We start from the raw sequence: 21,835 nt of genomic DNA on the forward strand, positions 1-21,835 counted from the left end.
ACTGGAAGTGAATCAGCCTGGCAGCACTCTTGTCTTGAAGGCAGGACGTTATGGGTTCAAGTCTCACTCCAGAACCTTGAGCAGAAAGATTAAGGCTGACACTGAAGGCGTGCTGCACTGTCACAGATGTCTAACATAAAGCTTAAAGCGAGCTGCTTTCTGTCCTTTCAGCTTGAGATAAACAAATCCCACTGCACGATTTTGAAGAGGAACAGAGCATTATCCCTGGATAGCTGAATAATGTTTATCCCTCAATCCCCCTGCGGTTTGAAAAAGAAATTAATTGGTCATTACCATGTCACTGTTTATGGGAGCTTGCTGTGTAGAGACTGGAATTCTTACAGTTTTGCACTTCACAAGTACTTCAGAAATATTGTAAAACTTCCAGAGCTCGTGCAAGATTAAAGTACAAGTTTAATCTTCATTTCTGTTACCCAAACTCAACTGACTATACTTTATAGGATATTGTTTTCTGACTGTACTTTGTGTCTGAGTCGAACCAGCGATTGCCATCAGACTGTTTGACTGTGTAAGGCATTGCTGATGAACTCAGTATTGTCTTTGCTTTTCCAACAGTTACAATGAGACAGTGATCAGTAGCTGTCTACTCTTCCGTGCCAAGGAGGTGGGGGGCTTAAGCTTAAACTTGATACTCCAATGCACTTGTCAACTGAACTGAAACATAAAGCAGGAATCAAACCTGAAGCCTTTCTGCTCGGACCATAGAATCCCAGCAGTATGGAGGCAAGCCATTCGGCCCAGAACTCCACACTGCCCCCCTGAAGAGCATCCCACCCAGACCCACTCCCTATCCCCTGTGACCCTGCATTTTCCTAAGGCTAAGCCACCTAGCGTACACATCCCTGAACAAGATGGGCAATTTAGCAAGGCCAATCCACCTAACCTGCACATCTTTGGACTGTGGGAGGAAACTGGAGCATCCAGAGGAATCCCACACAAACACAGGGAGATCGTGCAAATTCCACCCAGACAGTCGCCCAAGTGTGGAATTGAACCCAGGTCCCTGGCGCTGTCAGGTAACAGTGCTAACCACTGAGCCCCCATGCTGCCCATAACTGTGGTTGCATTTTGCCGGAGACAGTGTATTAATAGGATCAGAGAAAGAGAAGGTAGCCCTTCAACCTATTGAGTATTCTCTGTCTTACAATTAGGCTGATCTGTAGATATTTTCTAATCAATCTGTTCAGAAATGTTATTACACCATTGGAGCAAGTGGAACTTGAACCCTGGCCTTCAAAATCCAACAGGTCTTAACTCTACCAACCCGCCTTGGCTCTGAAAGTCTTTCATAACCTTGGTGAGCCAAAATTCTAGCGGCCTCCGTTTTGACATTTACAATAGGATCCCATCCTGGGAAAAAGAACGGCAGCTTTCTTTATGTGAAGAAGCATTTCTGGATATCAGCTTGGAAAGTCTGAGCAATGAGAAGCTGCTTCTGGACTCTATCCTCCCACCACCACTTCACTCCCTCCATCCCATCAAATTCCCCATACTTTCAGAGAAAAGAGCTTCTCAATTAACAGCAGCGACTGCTTGTTAATCTTCTGAATTTTATGATCCCTTCAGCTTCTCAACTCAAGGGAGTTGAACACTCAGTGGAGTTTGATGGTGTACAGGCACAATTGGGACAACTGCACTATCAGAGGATTTAGATGGATCCCAACGTCAGATTTCTGAGACTAACAGGGCATAGGGCTAAGGGACAAACAAAGGAGTAACAGAGATGCAGAGGGGTAAGGGAGAGGCAGGGGGTAAGGGAGAGGCAGAGGGGTAAGGGAGAGGCAGAGGGGTAAGGGACAGGCAGGAGGGGTAAGGGGGAGCGGAGGGGTAAGGGGGAGGTGGAGGGGTAAGGGGGAGGTGGAGGGGTAAGGAAGAGGCAGGGGGTAAGGAAGAGGCAGGGGGTAAAGGGGAGGCAGGAGGGAAAAGGGGGAGGCAGGGGTAAGGGAGAGGTTGAGGGATAAGGGAGAGACAGGGGTAAGGTATAGGCAGGAGGGGTAAGGGGAAGGCAGAGGGGTAAGGGAGAGGCAGAGGGGTAAGGGAGAGGCAGAGGGGTAAGGGAGAGGCAGAGGGGTCAGGGAGAGGCAGAGGGGTAAGGAGAGGCAGAGGGCTAAGGGGGAGGTTGAGGGATAAGGGAGAGGCAGGGGGTAAGGGAGAGGCAGGGGGCTAAGGGAGAGGTTGAGGGCTAAGGGAGAGGCAGGGGGTAAGGGAGAGGCAGGGGATAAGGAAGAGGCAGAGGTTAAGGGAAAGGCAGAGGGGTAAGGGAGAGACAGAGCGGTCATGGAGAGGCAGAGGAGTAAGGGATAGGCAGAGGGACGAGGGAGAGGCAGAGGGACGAGGGAGAGGCAGAGGGGTAAGGGATAGGCAGGGGTAAGGGAGAGGCAGAGGGTAAAGGAGAGGCAGAGGGGTAAGGGATAGGCAGACAGGTAAGGGATAGGCAGAGGAATAAGGGGTAGGCAGAGGGATAAGGGGGAGGCAGAGGGGTCAGGGAGAGGTGGGGGGTAAGAGAGAGGCAGGGGTAAGGGAGCGGCAGAGGGTAAGGAAGAGGCAGAGGGTTAAGGGAGATGCAGAGGGGTAAGGGAGAGGCAGTGGGTATGGGAGAGGCAGAGGGTAAGGGAGAGGCAGAGGGCTGAGGGAGGGGCAAAGGGGTCAGGGAGAGGCAGGGGGTAAGGGAGAGGCAGAGGGTAAGGGAGAGGCAGAGGGATGAGGGAGGGGCAGAGGGGTCAGGGAGAGGCAGGGGGTAAGGGAGAGGCAGAGGGTAAGGGAGAGGCAGAGGGTAAGGGAGAGGCGGGGGTAAGGGAAAGGCAGAGGGATGAGGGAGGGGCAGAGGGGTCAGGGAGAGGCAGGGGGTAAGGGAGAGGCAGAGGGTCAGGGAGAGGCAGAGGGTCAGGGAGAGGCAGAGGGTCAGGGAGAGGCAGAGGGGTAATGGAAATGCAGAGGGGTAAGGGAGAGGCAGAGGGTAAGAGAGAGGCAAAGGGGTGAGCGAGAGGCAGAGGGGTAAGGAAGAGGCAAGGGGTACGGGAGAGGCAGGGGTAAGTGAGAGGCAGAGGGCTAAGGGAGAGGTTGAGGGCTAAGGGAGAGGCGTGGGTATGGGAGAGGCGGGGGTAAGGGAGAGGCAGATGGGTAAGGGAGAGGCAGAGGGGTAAGGGAGAGGCAGAGGGGTAAGGGAGAGGCAGGGGGCTAAGGGAGAGACAGAGGGATAAGGGACATGCAGAGATTAAGGGAGAGGCAGAGGGGTAAGGGAGAAGCAGAGGGGTGAGGGAGAGGCAGAGGGGTGAGGGAGAGGCAGAGCAATCATGGAGAAGCAGAGGGGTAACGGAGGAGCAGAGGGGTGAGGGAGGGGCAGAGGGGTGAGGGAGGGGCAGAGGAGTGAGGGAGGGGCAGAGGGGTAAGGGATAGGCAGAGGGGTGAGGGAGGGGCAGAGGGGTGAGGGAGAGGCAGAGGGGTGAGGGAGAGGCGTGGGTTGAGGGAGAGGCAGAGGGGTGAGGAAGAGGCAGAGGGATAAGGGAAAGGCAGAGGGGTCAGGGAGAGGCAGAGGGGTGAGGGAGAGGCAGAGGGATGAGGGAGAGGCAGAGGGATAAGGGAGAGGCAGAGGGATAAGGGAGAGGCAGAGGGATAAGGGGGAGGCAGTAGGGTGAGGGGGTGGCAGAGAGGTGAGGGAGAGGCAGAGGGGTGAGGGAGAGGCAGAGGGGTGAGGGAGAGGTGGAGGGGTAAGGGAAAGGCACAGGGGTGAGGGAGAGGCAGAGGGGTGATGGAGGGGCAGAGGGATAAGGGGGGAGGCAGTGGGTGAGGGAGAGGCAGAGGGATAAGGGGGAGGCAGTGGGGTGAGGGAGAGACAGAGGGGTAAGGGAAAGGCAGAGGGGTAAGGGAGAGGCAGAGGGGTCAGGGAGAGGCAGAGGGGTGAGGGAGGGGCAGAGGGGTCAGGGAGGGGCAGAGGGGTCAGGGAGAGGCAGAGGGATAAGGGAGAGGCAGAGGGATAAGGGGGAGGCAGTGGGGTGAGGGAGAGGCAGAGGGGTGAGGGAGAGGCAGAGGGATAAGGGAGAGGCAGAGGGATACGGGGGGGGGCAGTGGGGTTAGGGATAGGCAGAGGGGTGAGGGAGAGGCAGAGGGGTCAGGGAGAGGCAGAGGGGTAATGGAGAGGCAGAGGGGTAAGGGAGAGGCAGAGGGGTAAGGGAGAGGCAGGGGGTAAGGGAGAGGTGGAGGGGTAAGGGAGAGGTGGAGGGGTAAGGGAGAGGCGGGGGGTAAGGAAGAGGCAGGGAGTAAGGGATAAGTGGAGGGGTAAGGGAGAGGCAGAGGGGTAAGGAGAGGCGGGGGTAAGGGAGAGGTGGAGGGGTAAGGGAGAGGCGGGGGTAAGGGAGAGGTGGAGGGGTAAGGGAGAGGCAGGGGGGTCAGGGAGAGGCAGAGGGGTCATGGAGAGGCAGAGGGGTCATGGAGAGGCAGAGGGGTAAGGGAGAGGCAGGGGGTAAGGGAGAGGCAGGGGGTAAGGGATAGGTGGAGGGGTAAGGGGGAGGCAGGGGGATGAGTGGGAGGTAGAGGATGGCTACATGACTGAACCAATGAACATCACAAATGAATGGCAGAATGTATGATAATCAGTTTAACCTTTTAACAGTGATGGAAACAAACTCTTAAGCAAGCCAGACATTAACCTTTCTTTTGAAAAAGGGTCACTGGACCCAAAACATAAACTGTGGATTTCCTCCACAGTTGCTGCCAGACCTGCTGAGCAGATCTAGCAACTTCTGTTTTTGTTAGTCATTAGGCCTGATCTGTTATAACATCAGAGCACACAGGAAATCTGGGAGACCTCCAGAGTAGGTGTCAAGTGCTGCAGAGGAGCAGAGAACTGGAGAATAAATATTCATCATCTTTCCTTTGGCAGAGAGCAGCATCATTGCGGGTGAGGATGATGATAGCCTAAGATCTCAGCGATCCAGCTCCCCAGCAACGTTGCCTTAATCCACAGCAATGCCTCATAAAGGTTGATCTGCCAAAGATCAAGAGTCTCGGACAGGGAGATTTTCAGCTTCCCGTACCAGGACTGACATTTATCCCTCTCGTGCCTGTCAAATAAAACAGAAAATCGATGTTCAAATTCCTGAGAGTGAACACAAAATCCAGACACCACAAGCCTCAAAAGTGGTCCTTCAGAAAACCATTAGCGCTGAACACATGTTTTATAGCACCTTCTTTGATAAGACCATCAGATGTAGGAGGAGTTTTAGGCCATTCAGCCCATTGAGTCTGCTTTGTCATTTGATTAATGGCTGTTTCTTAACCCCATTCTCCTGCCTTCTCCCCATGACCCCTCATCCCCTTGCCAATCAAGAACCCATCAACCTCTTTCTTAAATACCCTCCATGAAGTTCATTTTGTTCATGGCTTTTAAACCATATCCTTAAGAGTAAATACTTTTTAAAAATATCTGATCAATTTTCTCCCTCACTGCTGCCTGACAGAAGTAGTTACAAAGATAGTGGATGCATAAGTAGTACTCTTTCAGGAATCCTTAGATTCAGAGCGGGTCAGAGCAACTCACGTTAAGAAACAGCTCAGTATTCACGCTTCAAGAATGGGATGGGATGGCAGCTAACTTATAACAACAACATCTTGTATTTATACAGTACCTTCAACGTGGCAAAAAAATCATAAGCGTGCTCACCACTTGGTCATTACACCACTCTAGGGGAAGATGAGCCCTGGCTGATTTGTGGCTTGACCAATGCATAGGTTCTGAGCTCAGGCACAACCGAGGATACCTCAGGTGTTAGTGACCCATGTGGAGGTCAATATACACAATAAACATGAATTTCTAATCCAAAACGTAACGTAGAATGCACATTTTGTTGTTAATGAAAGGTGTTTTCTTCTCAGTTGACCTTAATTGAGCATCCTGGCCAATGGTTAATATCTATCAGATAATATTTGTCATTTAAATTTGCCATCTAGCCAAAAAGACGTTACACCTATCACACAAATGAGCAACGTTGTAGATGAAATTCCATGCCAGTATGGTGCCAGGTATGTAGGCCATATGTCCTAAATACGGTATCAAGCAGCATATCCTTTCAGCTGTCTGTAACAAACAAAGTATTCAATGTACCCAAACAGAAATGCTTGCAAAACCCACAATACAGTGTCCGACATGAGATGTGATTCTAAATTGGATAGTTGTTGTTCAATAATCCCGAGTGTGTACAGAATTATGTTGATCATCACTTTAGACCTGAGCCTAGAGTGTGGTGTACTGGAAGTTCCAGATATTAGTACATAGGACCCGTGTTCTTTGCATTCAGAAAGAACATGGATAGACACTGCACCTGATCCAACTCAACATAAGAGGCAAGAGCCATTTGCTGGTTCATTCCACATGGCAATGGCTTGACCAATCATACAGCCTGGTGTAAGATTTAAACTTAGCCGATCAGTCATCACTAAATGGTGCATTCTCTGTGGCAATACAACTATCAATCAGGGTTCAATTCCCAATGAATCAGCACTCTTCTCCTACAATGTACAAAGTGTTGGTTTCTCCCTCAAATTAATATTCTTGTGTTCTGTCCTGATGAGTGCAAAATGAAAACTTTCATCAATATGTGCCTTATTTCAACAGTACTCACATTTATCATTTTGTTGGCTCGAGAGATAGGAGCAGGGAGACCTGGCAGTAATGCAGAAGAAAGTATGGCCTGCTCTTCAGAAAACCTACTCAATTTTCGTTGCCTTGAGTTCAATGTGGCTCCTCATTGAGGAAAATAAACGGCAAATTGTTCAAGGATGAAATGAAACGCTCTGCAGTTGTTTTGTGATCTCTATAACAGGGAGAGTATTGCTGCTTGGCATTTTCAGAAATGCGTTTACTTCAAACATTTGAACTGGCAACATGTCCCTGGAGGTGTCAGCTCTAGTACACTGGTGTCGCTGGCTTTGATTCTGTGAAACGGAACAGCAGCATGGAGGAAATCAGAATTTGAGACGTCAAAAAAAAGAATAAATGCCTGTCAGGATTGATGACAGCATGATTTTAACAGCAATACCAATACCAGCTCATGAATTTGATGGACACGTCTCCTCATCCACCTGGGAGTGGCCATGTGGCAGGAGCATGGTTCAAGGTTCAGGATTTTTTCAGATGACTGTGATGGGTGGCGATCTGGGAGAGTGGATTATAAAGGATATCTTTCACTGGGCATTTTAATGTCTGAGGAAACAAGGGGCAGGGATGGTGCGAATACTAAGTGTGAGCCAGAGAAGGTGACCAAAAGCTTTAGAGGGTGTCAAAGAAAGGAAGAGTGTGCATTTCTATAGCACCTTCAATACATGGTCAGTGGTGTAATATAGCCAACTGGTGTGGTACAAACCCCCCCCCCCCCCCCCCCCCACCAAAATAAATAGCAGTATGACCAGGTAATTATTTTTTGGTGATGTTAACTTTTTTTTACAAGTTGTTCATGTGGGAGATGGGTGTCACTGGCTAGGCCAGCATTTATTTCCCATCCCTAGTTGCCAAAAGGGTAGTTAAGTCAAGCACATGACACTCACAACTGTGTGGCCAATTCCGCCCCAACTCCATTTACAAGTTTGCTGATGACACTGCCATTATAGGTCGGATCTGAAACCACAACGAGACAGAATTCAGAGAAGAGATTGAGGGCTTACTGGTACGGTGTAAAGACAACAATCTCTCCATTAATGTCAACAAAACATCATTGAATTCAGGCAGTGGAGTGAAGGGCACGCCCCTGTTTGCAGCAATGGTGCTGAGGTGGAGATGGTCAGGAGCGTCAAGTTCCTGAGAGTGATGATCACGAACAATCTGTCCTGGTCCACCCACATCAAGAAAACACAATAATGTCTCTACTCCTTCAGGAGGCTAAAAGGTAGGAGAGGTAGGTAGGGTAGTGCAGGAGTCCTCTGTGGCCATCCCCATTTCAAACAAGTATGCTGTTTTTTAGAAAACGTAGTAGTTGATGGACTCTCAGGGAAATTTAACACAAACAGGCAGGTTTCTGGTATTGAGACAGGCTCTAACGTAATGAGGGGTATGTCGGGTTCCAAGTGATCGATTGTGTATGGGGGCTCTCTCGTCAAATGGCTCACAGACCTTTCTGCGGTCAGCAGCGAAAAGTCAAAATGGTGCGTTGCCTCCCTGGTGCCAGGATCAAGGATGTCTCAGAGACGGTGCAGAATGTTCTCTAAGGGGAGAGGGACCAACAGGAGGTCATTGTATACATTGGAACTAACGACATAGGAAGGGAAAAGGATGAGATTCTGAAGGGAGAATATAGTAAGTTAGGCAGGAATTTAAAAAAGAAGGTCCCCGAGGGTAGTAATATCTGGATTACTTCCAGTGCTACGTGCAAATGAGGGTAAGAATAGGATAGAGCAGATGAATGCATAGTAGAGGATCTGGTGCATGGGAGAAGGGCTCACATTTTTGGATTAATGGAATCTCTTCTGGGATAGAAATTACTTGTAGAAGAAGGACAGATTGCACCTGAATTGGAAGAGGACAAATCTTCTGGCAGGGAGATTTGCGAGAGCTGCTCAGGTTGGGGGGGTGGTGGGGGAGTTTACCCAAGGAGATAGTGAGGAAAGAGATCAGTCTGAGATTGGTACAGTTGGGCAAAGGAGTGAGTCAAACAATCAGGGCAGACAGGGACAAAGCAGAGAACAAGGTAGAACTGATAAAATAAACTGCATTTACATCAATGCAAGAGGCCTAACAGGGAAGGTAGATGAACTCAGGGCATGGTTAGGAACATGGAACATAGCAATTATAGAAACATGGCTCAAGGATGGACAGGACTGGCAGCTTAATGTTCCAGGATACAAATGCTACAGGAAGGATAGAAAGGGAGGCAAGAGAGGAGGGGGAGTGGCATTTTTGTTAAGGGAGAGCATTACTGCTGTATTTAGGAAGGATATTCCTGGGAATACATCCAGGGATGTTATTTGGGTGGAACTGAGAAATAAGAAAGAGATGATCACCTTATTGGGATTGTATTATAGACCCCCCCAATAGTCAGAGGGAAATTGAGAAACAAATTTGTAAGGAGATCTCAGCTGTCTGTAAGAATAATAGGGTGGTTTTGGTAGGGGATTTTAACTTTCCAAATATAGACTGGGACTGCCATAGTGTTAAGGGTTTAGATGGAGAGGAATTTGTTAAGTGTGTACAAGACAATTTTCTGATTCAGTATGTGGATGTACCTACAAGAGAAGGTGCAAAACTTGACCTACTCCTGGGAAATAAGGCAGGGCAGGTGACTGAGGTGTCAGTGGGGGAGGACTTTGGGGCCAGTGACTATAATTCTATTACTTTTAAAATAGTGATGGAAAAGGACTAAAAGTTGAAGTTTTAAATTGGAGCAAGGCTAATTTTGACAGTATTAGGCAAGAACTTTCAAAAGCTGATCGGGGGCATATGTTTGCAGGTAAAGGGATGGTTAAAAAATGGGAAGCCTTCAAAAATGAGATATCGAGGGTGCAGAGAAAGTATATTCCTGTCAGGGTGAAAGGGAAGGCTTGTAGGTATAGGGAATGCTGGATGACTAGGGAAATTGAGGTTTTGGTTAAGAAAAAGGAAGCATATGTCAGGCATGAACAGGAGAGACTGAGTGAATCCTAAGAAGAGTATAAAGGCAGTAGGAGTATACTTAAGAGGGAAATCAGGAGGGCAAAATGGGGACCACGAAATAGCTTTGGCAAATATGGTTAAGGAGAATTCAAAGGCATTTTATAAATATATTAAGGACAAATGGGTAACTAGGGAGAGAATAGGCCCCCTCAAAGATCAGCAAGGCAGCCTATATGGGAGCCGCAGGAGATGGGGGTATACTAAATGAGTATTTTGCATTAGTTGCTGTGAAAAAGGACATGGAAGATATAGAATGTAGGGAAATAGATGGTGATAGCTTGAAAAATGTCCATACTACAGAGGAGGAAGTGCTGGATGTCTTGAAACTCATAGAAGTGGATAAATCCCCAGGACCTAATCAGGTGTACGCTAGGACTCTGTGGGAAGCTAGGGAAGTGAATCCTGGGCCTCTTACTGAGATATTTGTATCATCGATAGTCACAGGTGAGGTGCTGGAAGATTGGAGGCTGGCTAAAGTGGTGCCACTGTTTAAGAAAGGTGGTAAAGTCAAGCCAGGGAACTACAGACCAGAGAGCCTGACATCGGTGGTGGGCAAGTTGTTGGAGGGAATCCTGAGGGATAGGACGTACATGTATTTGGAAAGGCAAGGACTGTTAGGGATAGTCAACATTGCTTTGTGCATGGGAAATTATGTCTCACGAACTTGATTGAGTTTTTTGATGAAGTAACAATGAGGATTGATGACGGCAGAGCAGCGGACATGATCTATATGGACTTCAGTAAGGCATTGAACAAGGTTCCCCACGGGAGACTGGTTAGCAAGGTTGGATCTCATGGAATACAGGGAGAGCTAACCATTGGGACACAGAACTGGCTCAAAGGTAGAAGACAGAGGGTGGTGATGCAGAGTTCCTTTTCAGAATGGAGGCCTGTGACCATTGGAGTGCCCCAAGGATCGGTGCTGGGTCCACTGCTTTTCGTTGTGTATAATAATGATTCGTCATGTATATAAAGCTTGCAGAGGACACCAAAGTGTAGTCAACAGCGGAGAAGGTTACCTCAGATTACAACAGGATCTTGACCAGATGGGCCAATGGGCTGAGAAGTGGCAGATGGAGTTTAATTTAGATAAATGTGAGGTGCTGCATTTTGGGAAAGCAAATCAGGGCAGGACTTATACACTTAATGGTAAGGTCCTAGGGAATGTTGCTGAACTAAGAGACCTTGTTGTGCAGGTACACAATTCCTTGAAAGTAGAGTCGCAGGTGGATAGGATAGTGGAGAAGATGTTTGGTATGCTTTCCTTCATTGGTCAAAGGGTTGAGGGTAAGAGTTGGGAGGTCATGTTGCAGCTGCACAGGACAATGGTTAGGCTGCTTTTGGAATATTGTGTGCAATTCTGGTCTCCCTCCTATTGGAAGGATGATGGGGAACTTGAAAGGGTTCAGAAAAGATTTACAAGGATGTTGCCAGGGTTGGAGGATCTGAGCTACAGGGAGAGGCTGAACAGGCTGGAGCTGTTTTCCCTGCAGCGTCGGAGGCTGAGGGGTGACCTTATAGAGGTTTACAAAATTATGAGGGGCATGGATAGGATAAATAGATGAGGTCTTTTACCTGAGGTGGGGGAATCCTGAACTAGAGGGCAAAGGTTTAGGGTGAGAGGGGAAAGATATAAAAGAGACCTAAGGAGCAACCTTTTCATTCAGAGGGTGGTACATGTATGGAATGCATTGCCAGAGGGAGTGGTGGAGGCTGGTACAATAGCAGCATTTAAAAGGCATCTGGATGGGTACATGATTAGAAAGGACTTAGAGGGATATGAGCCAAGTTCTGGCAAATGGGACTATATTGGGCTGGGATACCTGGCATGTACGAGTTGGACCAAAGCGTTTGTTTCCGTGCTGTACATTTCTATGACTCTAACCATTTTTTATGGATACACCATAAAAAGCGTCCTATCTGGATGCATCATAGTTTAGTATGTCACTGTTCTGCCCAAGCCCAGTTAACCACATAAACCAGCCTTCCATCCATTGACTTTGTCTACACTTACTGCTGCTTTGGGAAAGTAACCAACATCATCAAAGATCCTCACACCCCGGTTATACTCTCTTTCATCCTCTTCCATGGGGCAGAAGATATAAAAGTTTGAAAACATGTACAAAGATAGTATTACAGCTGTGGAAAGGACGATGGATGAAGACTTGCCATCTGAGGTAGTTTGGGCTGAGGTTAGGAATAGGAAAGGTGAGCTCATCCTGTTAGGAGTTTTTTACAGGCCTCCTAATAGTCCTAGAAACGTAGAAGAAAGGATTGCGAGGATGATTCAAGAGAAGAGTGAAAGTAATAGGGTGGTTGTTATGGGGGACTTTAACTTTCCTGATATTGATTGGGAAAGCTATAACTCAAGTTCGTTAGATGGGTCAGTGTTTGTTCAATGTGTGCAGGAGAGTTTCCTGACACAATATGTAGACAGGCCAACAAGAGGTGAGGCCATACTGGATTTGGTTCTGGGTAATGAACCAGGCCAGGTGTTAGAATTAGAGGTAGGTGAGCACTTTGGGGACAGTGACCACAATTCGGTGACTTTTACTCGAGTGATGGAGAGGGATAAGTGTGCACTACAGGGCAAGAGTTATAGCTGGGGGCAGGGAAATTATGATGCGGTGAGGCATGACTTAGGATGTGTGGCTTGGAAAAGTAAGCTTCAAGGCAAGGGCGTAATTGATATGTGGAGCTTGTTCAAGGAGCAACTATTGAGTGTCCTTGATAAGTATGTACCCGTCAGGCAGGGAGGAAAGGGTCGTGTGAGGGAGCCGTGGTTTAATAAGGAATTGGAATCCCTTGTTAAACGGAAGAGGGCGGCCTATGTAAAGATGAGGCGTGAAGGTTCAATTGGGGCGATTGAGAGTTATAAGGTAGCCAGGAAGGACCTGAAGAGAGAGCTAAGAGCAGCAAGGAGGAGACATGAAAGGTCCTTAGTTGGTAGGATTAGGGAAAACCCTAAGGCTTTCTATAGGTATGTCAGGAATAAAAGAATGACTAGGGTAGGAATAGGTCCAGTCAAGGATGGTAGTGGGAAGTTGCGTGTGGAGGCTGAAGAGATTGGGGAGACACTGAATGAATACTTTTCGTCAGTATTCAATCAGGAACAGGACATTGTTGTCAATGTGAATACTGAGTCACAATTAAGTAGAATGGATGGCTTTGAGGTATGTAGAGAAGAGGTGTTGGAAATTCTGGAAAGGGTGAAAATAGATAAGTCCCCTGGGCCTGATGGCATTTATCCTAGGATTCTCTGGTAAGCAAGGGAGGAGATTGCAGAGCCATTGGCCTTGATTTTTATGTCCTCGTTGTCTACAGGAGTAGTGCCAGAAGATTGGAGGCTAGCAAATGTGGTTCCTTTGTTCAAGAAGGGGAGTAGGGATAACCCTAGTAACTATAGGCCGGTGAGTCTCACTTCTGTTGTGGGCAAAATCTTAGAGAGAATTGTAAGGGATAGGATTTATGAACATCTGGATAGGAATAATGTGATCAAGGATAGTCAGCATGGTTTTGTGAAGGGCAGGTCGTGCCTCACAAACCTTATTGAATTCTTTGAGAAGGTGACTAAGGAGGTGGACGAGGGGAAAGCGGTAGATGTGGTGTATATGGATTTTAGTAAGGCGTTTGATAAGGTTCCCCATGGTAGACTACTGCAAAAAATACGGAGGTATGGCATTGAGGGTGAGTTGGAGGTTTGGATTAGGAGTTGGCTGGATGGAAGAAGACAGAGGGTAGTAGTTGATGGCAAAGGTTCATCTTGGAGTGCCGTCACTAGCGGTGTTCCACAAGGATCTGTTTTGGGACCATTGCTGTTTGTCATTTTTATAAATGACCTGGAGGAGGGGTTAGAAGGTTGGGTGAGCAAGTTTGCGGATGATACGAAAGTCGGAGGAGTTGTAGACAGTGAGGAAGGACGTGGCAGGTTACAGCGGGATATAGATAAGCTGCAGAACTGGGCAGAAAGGTGGCAAATGGAGTTCAATGTAGCTAAGTGTGAGGTGATTCACTTTGGTAAGAGTAACAAAAAGATGGGGTACTGGGCTAATGGACGGATACTTGGTAGTGTGGATGAGCAGAGGGATCTTGGTGTCCATGTACACAGATCTTTGAAAGTTGCCACCCTGGTAAATAGTGCGGTGAAGAAGGCATATGGCGTACTGGCTTTTATTGGTAGAGGAATTGAGTTCCGGAGTACTGAGGTCATGTTGCAGTTGTATAAGACTCTGGTGCGGCCGCATCTGGAGTATTGTGTGCAGTTTTGGTCGCCATACTATAGGAAGGATGTGGAGGCACTGGAACGGGTGCAGAGGAGGTTTACCAGGATGTTGCCTGGTATGGTAGAAAGATCGTATGAGGAAAGGCTGAGGCACTTGGGGTTGTTTTCATTGGAGAAAAGAAGGTTTAGGGGTGACTTGATAGAGGTGTACAAGATGATTAGGGGTTTAGATAGGATCGACAGTGAGAATCTTTTTCCATGTATGGAGTCAGCTATTACAAGGGGGCATAGCTTTAAATTAAGGGGTGGTAGGTATAGGACAGATGTTAGGGGTAGATTCTTTACTCAGCGAGTCGTGAGTTCATGGAATGCCCTGCCAGTAGCAGTGGTGGACTCTCCCTCATTATGGGCATTTAAGCGGGCATTGGATAGGCATATGGAGGATAGTGGGCTAGTGTAGGTTAGGTGGGCTTGGATCGGCGCAACATCGAGGGCCGAAGGGCCTGTAATGCGCTGTATTCTTCTATGTTCTATGTTCTAAATGGATTCAAGAACAGCTTCTTCCCCACTGTCATCAGACGTTAGAACAGATCTCGCAAATGTTAATGTTGATCTCTCTTTCTCTCTGCACCTTCTCTGCAACTGTAACACTGTATACTGCTTTCTGTTTGCCACCCTGATGGACTTTGTTTTGGTATGATCTGCCTATAGAGCACGCAAAGCAACACTTTACACTGTACCTCAGTACGTGTGACAACAATAAATCAATCAACCAATCACATGAAGGCCAGACTAGGCAAGGATGACAGATTTCCCTCCCTGAAGGACTTGAATGGTTTTTTACAACAATTGACAGTGGTTATGTGGTCACCATTAGACTAGCTTGTTAATTCCAGATGTTTCTTTTTCTTGACTTTGAATTTCACCATCTGATTTGAATCCATATCCCCAGGACTTTAACCTGGGATTCTGGATAACTGGGTCATGGGACATTACTACTCTGATGCACAACCAGCCTGATTCAAACTTTCACTGGAATCACGGTGTGGCGCAAGCTTCAGGTCTGGAACCACTTCTGTTCACAGCCTCGATCAATGATTTCAGTGTCAGCCCCGGGCTGGGTTGGTGTTAAAATATGCAAAGGATACCAAAACTGCACATACAGTTAAGTTCAGAGGAAATGGCAAATGGATATTGATAAGCTGGAAGCAAAATTGTCCTTTGGAATGCAATCCCACTAAGTGTGTTGCACTCAGATTGAAAGAAATGTAACAATAATCATTTTCTGACTGGAAGCAGGTTGGTGTTGTGTAAAAGTAGAGGGCTTTGGAATTGTAATGGCATAGGATATTGAAGGCAGAATCTCAGGATGAAAAGGCTATAAAGAAAAGCAATGGAATTTGTTTTATTTCAAAAGCTGTACAATATTAAAACCAACATGTAACAATGAATCTAGATAAATCCTCAATAAGTCTTCAGTTAGAACTCCCTGTGCAGTATTGTGCTCCACGTGATATGAAAGATATTGCAGTGTGTACTGATTGACAAGAAAACCAGATGATGTTAACTTCTTCTTTCATGGGACACGGACCTTAGGAACAAGTATTACCAATCCCTCTTGTGATTGAATTGATCGACTTGAGTGGCAGAACTAACCATATTGCTGTGGAGTTGGAGTCACATGGAGGCCCAGAGCAGGTGAGAATGGCAGATTTCCTTTCTTGTTGGACATTGGTGAATCAGCTGGGCTTCTACAATAGTTGACATGGTCACCATCACTGATACCAGCTTTATATTTTAGATTTATTAATTGAACTTAAATTCCAAAAACTAATATGGTGGGATTTGAACCCCCAATTCCAGAGGAATAGCCTAGGTGTCTACATTACAGGTTTAGTGGCAAAATTACTACCAAATTCAGCCATGAAGAAAGATTTGGAAAAAAGTGGAATATCTTTCAGTGAACAATGAAGGTTATCATGCAATTTTGTAAATGGTGAAAGGATGGGTTGAAGTAACCAGGAACGAAAGACTAATTCTACATGATTTTAAATAGAAGGCAGGAGAAGGCAGACAGACTGTGGAACCCAGTGGTTAAGGCAAAACTATATCAACATTGAAGATCGATAAAGGTAGAAGTTAAACATACAATCATTCTTCTACAATGTGATGGTTGTGTTCTTGTGCAACCAAGCATTATAGAAAAGTCGTGCTTTAGGAATAGCTTAAAGTATTGGCATGTAATCGCATTACAGCCAACAGAAGTTTTAAAAGTTCACGCTTTACACACAGTCTGTCAATCGTGTTACAGCAAATCTGCGTTGGGGAAAGTGCGTTATAGCAGAATGACCTGTGCATGCCAACAGTGTTCAAACTTTTTGTTTCCATGAAGGTCAGATATATTAGGGATATTTAAGCGACTCTTGGATAGGCACATGGATGATAGTACAATGAAGAGCATGTAGGTAAAAGGCTGGCACAACAACGAGGGCCGAAGGGCCTGTACTGTATTGTGCTATACTTTTCTATGTAAGGTAAGTGCTAACGTGGACCAAGTTTTGAAAATATTGGTTCGTGCAATGTGGGTATCACTGACTTTATTACCATTCCTAACTGCCCTTGAGAAGGTGGTGGTGAGATGCCTTCTTGAACTGTTGCAGTGTATGGTGAGTAAATAGACTCACAGCGCAGTCAGGAAGGGAGTTCCAGGATTTTGATTCAATTGCTTCAGATGTGCTTTGCTCCATTTACTGCTATGGATCAATGTCACCACAATGTTTGATCGTAACTGCAATTGTAGTAAGGCCTATTCCTGTTCTGATCTGATATTTTAGTAGGTTTCACTAGATAGCTGCCGAAAGTAAGAACATTGGCAGGTTGCTACACTCAAAAGTACTGTTCTTATCTCTGTGGTAGCTCTGAGATACTTCAGTTGCAGCAGGTAATGAATCTGGTATAAATGCAAAATACTGCAGATACTGGAGATCTGAAACAAACACAGAGAACACTGGAGAAACTCAGCAGGTCTGGCAGCGTCTGCGGAGAGAGATACAGAGTTCATTTTTCAAGTCTGACAAGACTTGTCTTCAGAAGAAGAATGATTCTGGGTCACACCCTGAACTTGAGGTTTGGTACTGCACTGGACACACTGGTTACAAAGTAAGGTAGTGAAGGAGAATAACAAAATTCAGGGGAGGGGGATGGGACATTGGATGTGCTGAGTGTAATCGACAGAGAAAAACTGAGACAGGGAGAACCTGCACTGTAAAAAGGCTCGATATTTCTCCAATCATAGTATCAAAATACAGTCAAATCTGTCCCTTCTCTTTGGCCTTAAAGCACTGAAGGGCGATACTCTCTGGGTACCATGCACTTTAACCTACCTGGACAAAGCTCTGACACAGCAACGTGACATGTTGATAAAGGAGGTAGCATTGGCTCGTGTCTGGAGTGATGTTTCAATCCCCCGAAGCAGGTCATTAGTCTTTAGGAGCAGGAGCATTTGGCGAGGGACCTTGTTCAGCAGTTCATTGATGCGCGGCAGATATTTAGCTGCTTTTACTCTAATCTCCACGTCCTGTAAGACAATTGGAACACTTGATTACTCTCGATACAAATGACACATTTGGAGATAAATGGTAGATGAGATTGAATGCAGCAAGAAACTATAAGGTGATACATTGTGGGAGTATGAATAAGTACAGGTCAGGCACACTGAACAGCAATACTTCGAAGGGAATATAAAAGAACAGATTTCAAGTGATACAGACAAATATCTTTAAAGGTCAGAGGATAGGCTGAACAGGATGTACAAAAAGGGTACGCATAACAGTAGGTTATATAAGTATAGGTATGATGCCAAAATGCAAAGAGATCATGCTAAGCTTAAAGAAATAATCTTAAAGACCATAATTACAATAATCTGTCTGATTTTTAAAGGTTGTCTTTGGGATATGAATGTTGCTGGTTAGGCTAGCATTTATATCCCACTCTTAAATGCCCTAGAAAATGTGGTGGTGAGCTGCCATCTTGAACTGCTGCAGTTATGTGGCTGCAGAGATACTAACAGTGCTGTGGGGAAGCATTTTCCAAGATTCTGACACAGTGGCATTAAAGGACCGGCAATGTATTTCCAAGTGATGGTGGTGCATGGCTTGCAGGAGAGCTTCTAGATGGTGGTTTTACAATGCATCTGCTGCACTTGTCTTTCTAGATGGTACTGATCATGTGTTCAGAAATTACTGTCTTAGGAGAATTTCTGTAGTGCATCTTGTAGATAGAGTCATTCAGCCCAACTAATCCATGCAGACCATGCTCCCAAACTAAACCAGTCTCTCCAATTTAATAATATCCTTCCTATAGCAGGGCGATCAGAACTGTACACTGTACCCTAGCAAAGGGAGTTTAGAAGATTAAGGGGAGATCTAATAGAAACTTACAAGATAATACATGGCTTGGAAAGGGTGGATGCTAGGAAATTGTTTCCGTTAGGCGGGGAGACTAGGACCCGTGGACACAGCCTTAGAATTAGAGGGGGTCAATTCAGAACAGAAATGTGGAGACATTTCTTCAGCCAGAGAGTGGTGGGCCTGTGGAATTCATTGCCGCAGAGTGCAGTGGAGGCTGGGATGCTAAATGTCTTCAAGGCAGAAATTGATAAATTCTTGATGTCACAAGGAATTAAGGGCTACGGGGAGAATGCGGGTAAGTGGAGTTGAAATGCCCATCAGCCATGAGTGAATGGCGGAGTGGACTCGATGGGCCGAATGGCCTTACTTCCGCTCCTATGTCTTATGTTCTAACATCCTGTATAACCTCAACATGATGTCCCAACTCCTATACTCAGAGGTATGAGCAACAAAGGCAAATGTGCTAAGTGCCTTCTTAACCACTCTATCTACCTGTAACACAACTTTCAAAAAAATAAGTACCTGCAACCTCTCTGCTCTACAATACGTTTAAAAGACATTTGGGTAGGTAAATGAATAAGAAAGGCTGAGAGAGATATGGGCCAGGAGCAGGCAGGTAGGACTCGTTTAGTTTGGGATTGTGTTCAGTGTGGACGGGTTGGATCAAAGGATCTGTTTCTCTGCTGTATGACCCTATGGCCACCCAAAGCCTATCATTAATTATATAAGTCCTGCCCATGTTTGTTTTACCAAAATGCAATACCTCACATTTATCCAAATTAAACTCCATGTGCCACTCCTCAGCCCATTGACCTAATTGATCAAGATCTCTTTGCAATCTTAGATAACTTTCTTCACTGTCCCTTGTACCAATAATTTTGGTGTCTTCCGCAAACTTACTAATCATGTGTCCTAAATTCTCATCCAAATCATTTACAATGGACCCAATACCAATCCCTGCTGGTCACATGCTTCCAGTTCGGAAAACAACCTTCTATAACCACCCTGTTTCCTGCTGTCAAGCCAATTTTGTGTCCAATTGACAAGTTCCACCCTGAATCCCATGTGATCTAACTTTACTAATTAGTCTACCGTGCAGAACCTTATCAAAAACTTTACTAAAGTCGATGCAAACAACATCTACCACTTAGTTGTAATCAATCTTTTTGGTCACTTCCTCAAAAAGCTGAATCAAGTTTGTAAGAAACGATTTCCCTCACACAAAACCATGCTGACTATCCTTAATCAATACTTTTCTCTCCAAATGCACTTAAAGCCTATGCTTCAGAATCATCTCCAACAACTTATCCACCACCAATGTCAGGCTCACACATCTATAGATCCCAGGCTTCTCCTTAGAGCTGTTCTGCGATAAAGGCACAACATTAGTCACCCTCCAGTCCTCTGGCACCTCACCTGTGTCTGCAGATGATACAAATATTTCTGCTAGGGCGCCTGCAATTTCCACCCTAATCTCCCACAATGTCTTGGGATACACTTGATCAGGTCATAGAGTCATAGAGATGTACAGCATGGAAACAGACCTTCCGGTCCAACCCGTCCATGCCGACCAGATATCCCAACCCAATCTAGTCCCACCTGCCAGCACCCAGCCCATATCTCTCCAAACCCTTCCTATTCATATTCCTATCCAAATGCCTCTTAAATGTTGCAATTGTCCCAGCCTCCACTCCTTCCTCTGGCAACTCATTCCATACCCATACAACCCTCTGTGTGAAAATGTTGCCCCTTAGTCTCTTTTATATCTTTCCCCTTTCACCCTAAACCTATGACCTCTAGTTCTGGACTCCCCGGCCCCAGGGAAAAGACTTTGCTTATTTACCCTATCCATGCCCCTCATAATTTTATAAACCTCTATAAGGTCACCCCTCAGCCTCCAACACTCCAGGGAAAACAGCCCCAGCCTGTTCAGCCTCTCCCAATAGCTCAAATCCTCCAACCCTGGCAACATGCTTGTAAATCTTTTCTGAACCCTTTCAAGTTTCACAGCATCTTTCCGATAGGAAGGAGACCAGAATTGCAGGCAATATTCCAACAGTGGCAATTTATCCGCCCTTATGTTTCCTAACGCCTCCAGCACTTCCTCTCCGTAATGGGAAGCGTTTTCAAAACATCAATATTTATTTCCCCAATTTCTCATGTCTCCATTTCCTTCTCTGTAGTAAAAACTGACATGAAATATTCATTTAGCATCTCTGAGGTTCAACACATTGATCTTTAAGGGGCCCTATTCTCTCTTTAGTTGCTCTTTTGCTCTTAATGTACTTATAGAATATCTTCGGATTATCTTTAACGTTATCTGTCAAGATTATCTCATATCCCCTCTCTTTGTCCTCCTGATTTCCCTCTAAGAATGCCCCTACATTCTTTATACTCTTCAAAATATTCATTTGATCCTAGTTGTCTATATTTAATAAATGATTCCTTCTCATTCTTGACTAGAACCTCAACATATTTATCCATCCATTGTACCCAACTCTTCCAGCCTTACTCTTCACTCTAACAGGAACATAATGCCTCTGAACGCTCATTATCACACCTTTGAAAGCCAGAGTTGAGGGGGTTGGCTTATGAGCAGAGACTGAGTAGCAAATCCTGAGTAGGATTATATTCATTGGAATTTAGAAGAATGAGGGGGCATCTTATAGAAACATATAAAATTATGAAGGGACTAGATAAGATAGACATAGAGAGAATGTTTCCACTGGCAGGTGAAACTAGGGCAAAAAGGCACAGCCTCAAAAGTAGGGAGAGCAGATTTAGGACTGAATGCACCCAGAGGGTTGTGAATCAGTAATTCCCTGCCCCGTGAAGTAGTTAACGCTACTTCAGTAAATGTTTTTAAAGCTGAGATATTTTTTTTTTGAACAGTGAAGAAATTAAGGGTTATGGTGAGAGGGTATGTAAGTAGAGCTGAGGCCATGGAAAGATCAGTCATGATCTTATTGAATGGCAGAGTGGTCTTGAAGGGCCATGAGGCCTACTCCTGCTCCTAATTCTTATGTTCCTATGTGCTTATTTATGTTCTCCCACTTATCAGTCATCCCTTTACCGCAAACAGTCTATTCCAATCAACTTTTGAAAGTTCTTTCCTCATGCTATTAAAATTTGCCTTACTCCAATTAAGAACTTTAAACTTTTATGGAAGGCTTATCCTTTTCCATAACTATTTTAAAACGAATAGAATTATGATCCCTAGTCCCAAAGTGTTCCCCTACTCACACTTCAGTCACTTGTCCCGCCTTATTTCCCAAGAGAAGGTCAACTTTTGCTCTTTCTCTAGTAGGTACATGTACATACTGATAAAGAAAGTTTTCTTGAACACATTTAACAAATTCCTTACCATCCAAGCTTTTAACACTATGGCTGTCCCAGTCAACATTTGGAAAATTAAGATTCCGTACTATTACAATTCTATTCTTCTTACATATATCTGAGATCTCTCTATGTAATTTTTCCCTCATTTCCCCTTTAACTATTTAGGGGATCCTATCATACAACCTCATCTCTTTCTTATTACTGATT

General features: G+C 45.6%; 1 protein-coding gene across 2 annotated transcripts in view; it reads right to left on the reverse strand.

The window, feature by feature from the left end:
• adck1 (aarF domain containing kinase 1) overlaps window positions 1-21,835 on the reverse strand; it is a 673,127-nt gene that overhangs the window by 58,427 nt on the left and 592,865 nt on the right. The window contains exons 10-11 of one of the 2 annotated variants that reach the window (XM_043697034.2): window positions 17,264-17,457; window positions 4,462-5,081 (exon numbers count right to left, since the gene is read on the reverse strand). In XM_043697034.2, the coding sequence (XP_043552969.2) occupies window positions 4,910-5,081; window positions 17,264-17,457 (366 nt within the window). In that variant the 3' untranslated portion in view covers window positions 4,462-4,909. Of the gene's footprint in view, window positions 1-4,461; window positions 5,082-17,263; window positions 17,458-21,835 lie in introns of those variants that run through there. The other variant, XM_087989469.1, reaches the window with a different exon arrangement.

Source organism: Chiloscyllium plagiosum, unplaced genomic scaffold (assembly GCF_037043375.1).
Source record: "Chiloscyllium plagiosum isolate Xiang-an unplaced genomic scaffold, Cpla_swu_hap1 HiC_scaffold_8, whole genome shotgun sequence".
In the NCBI taxonomy this organism is placed as follows: domain Eukaryota; kingdom Metazoa; phylum Chordata; class Chondrichthyes; order Orectolobiformes; family Hemiscylliidae; genus Chiloscyllium; species Chiloscyllium plagiosum.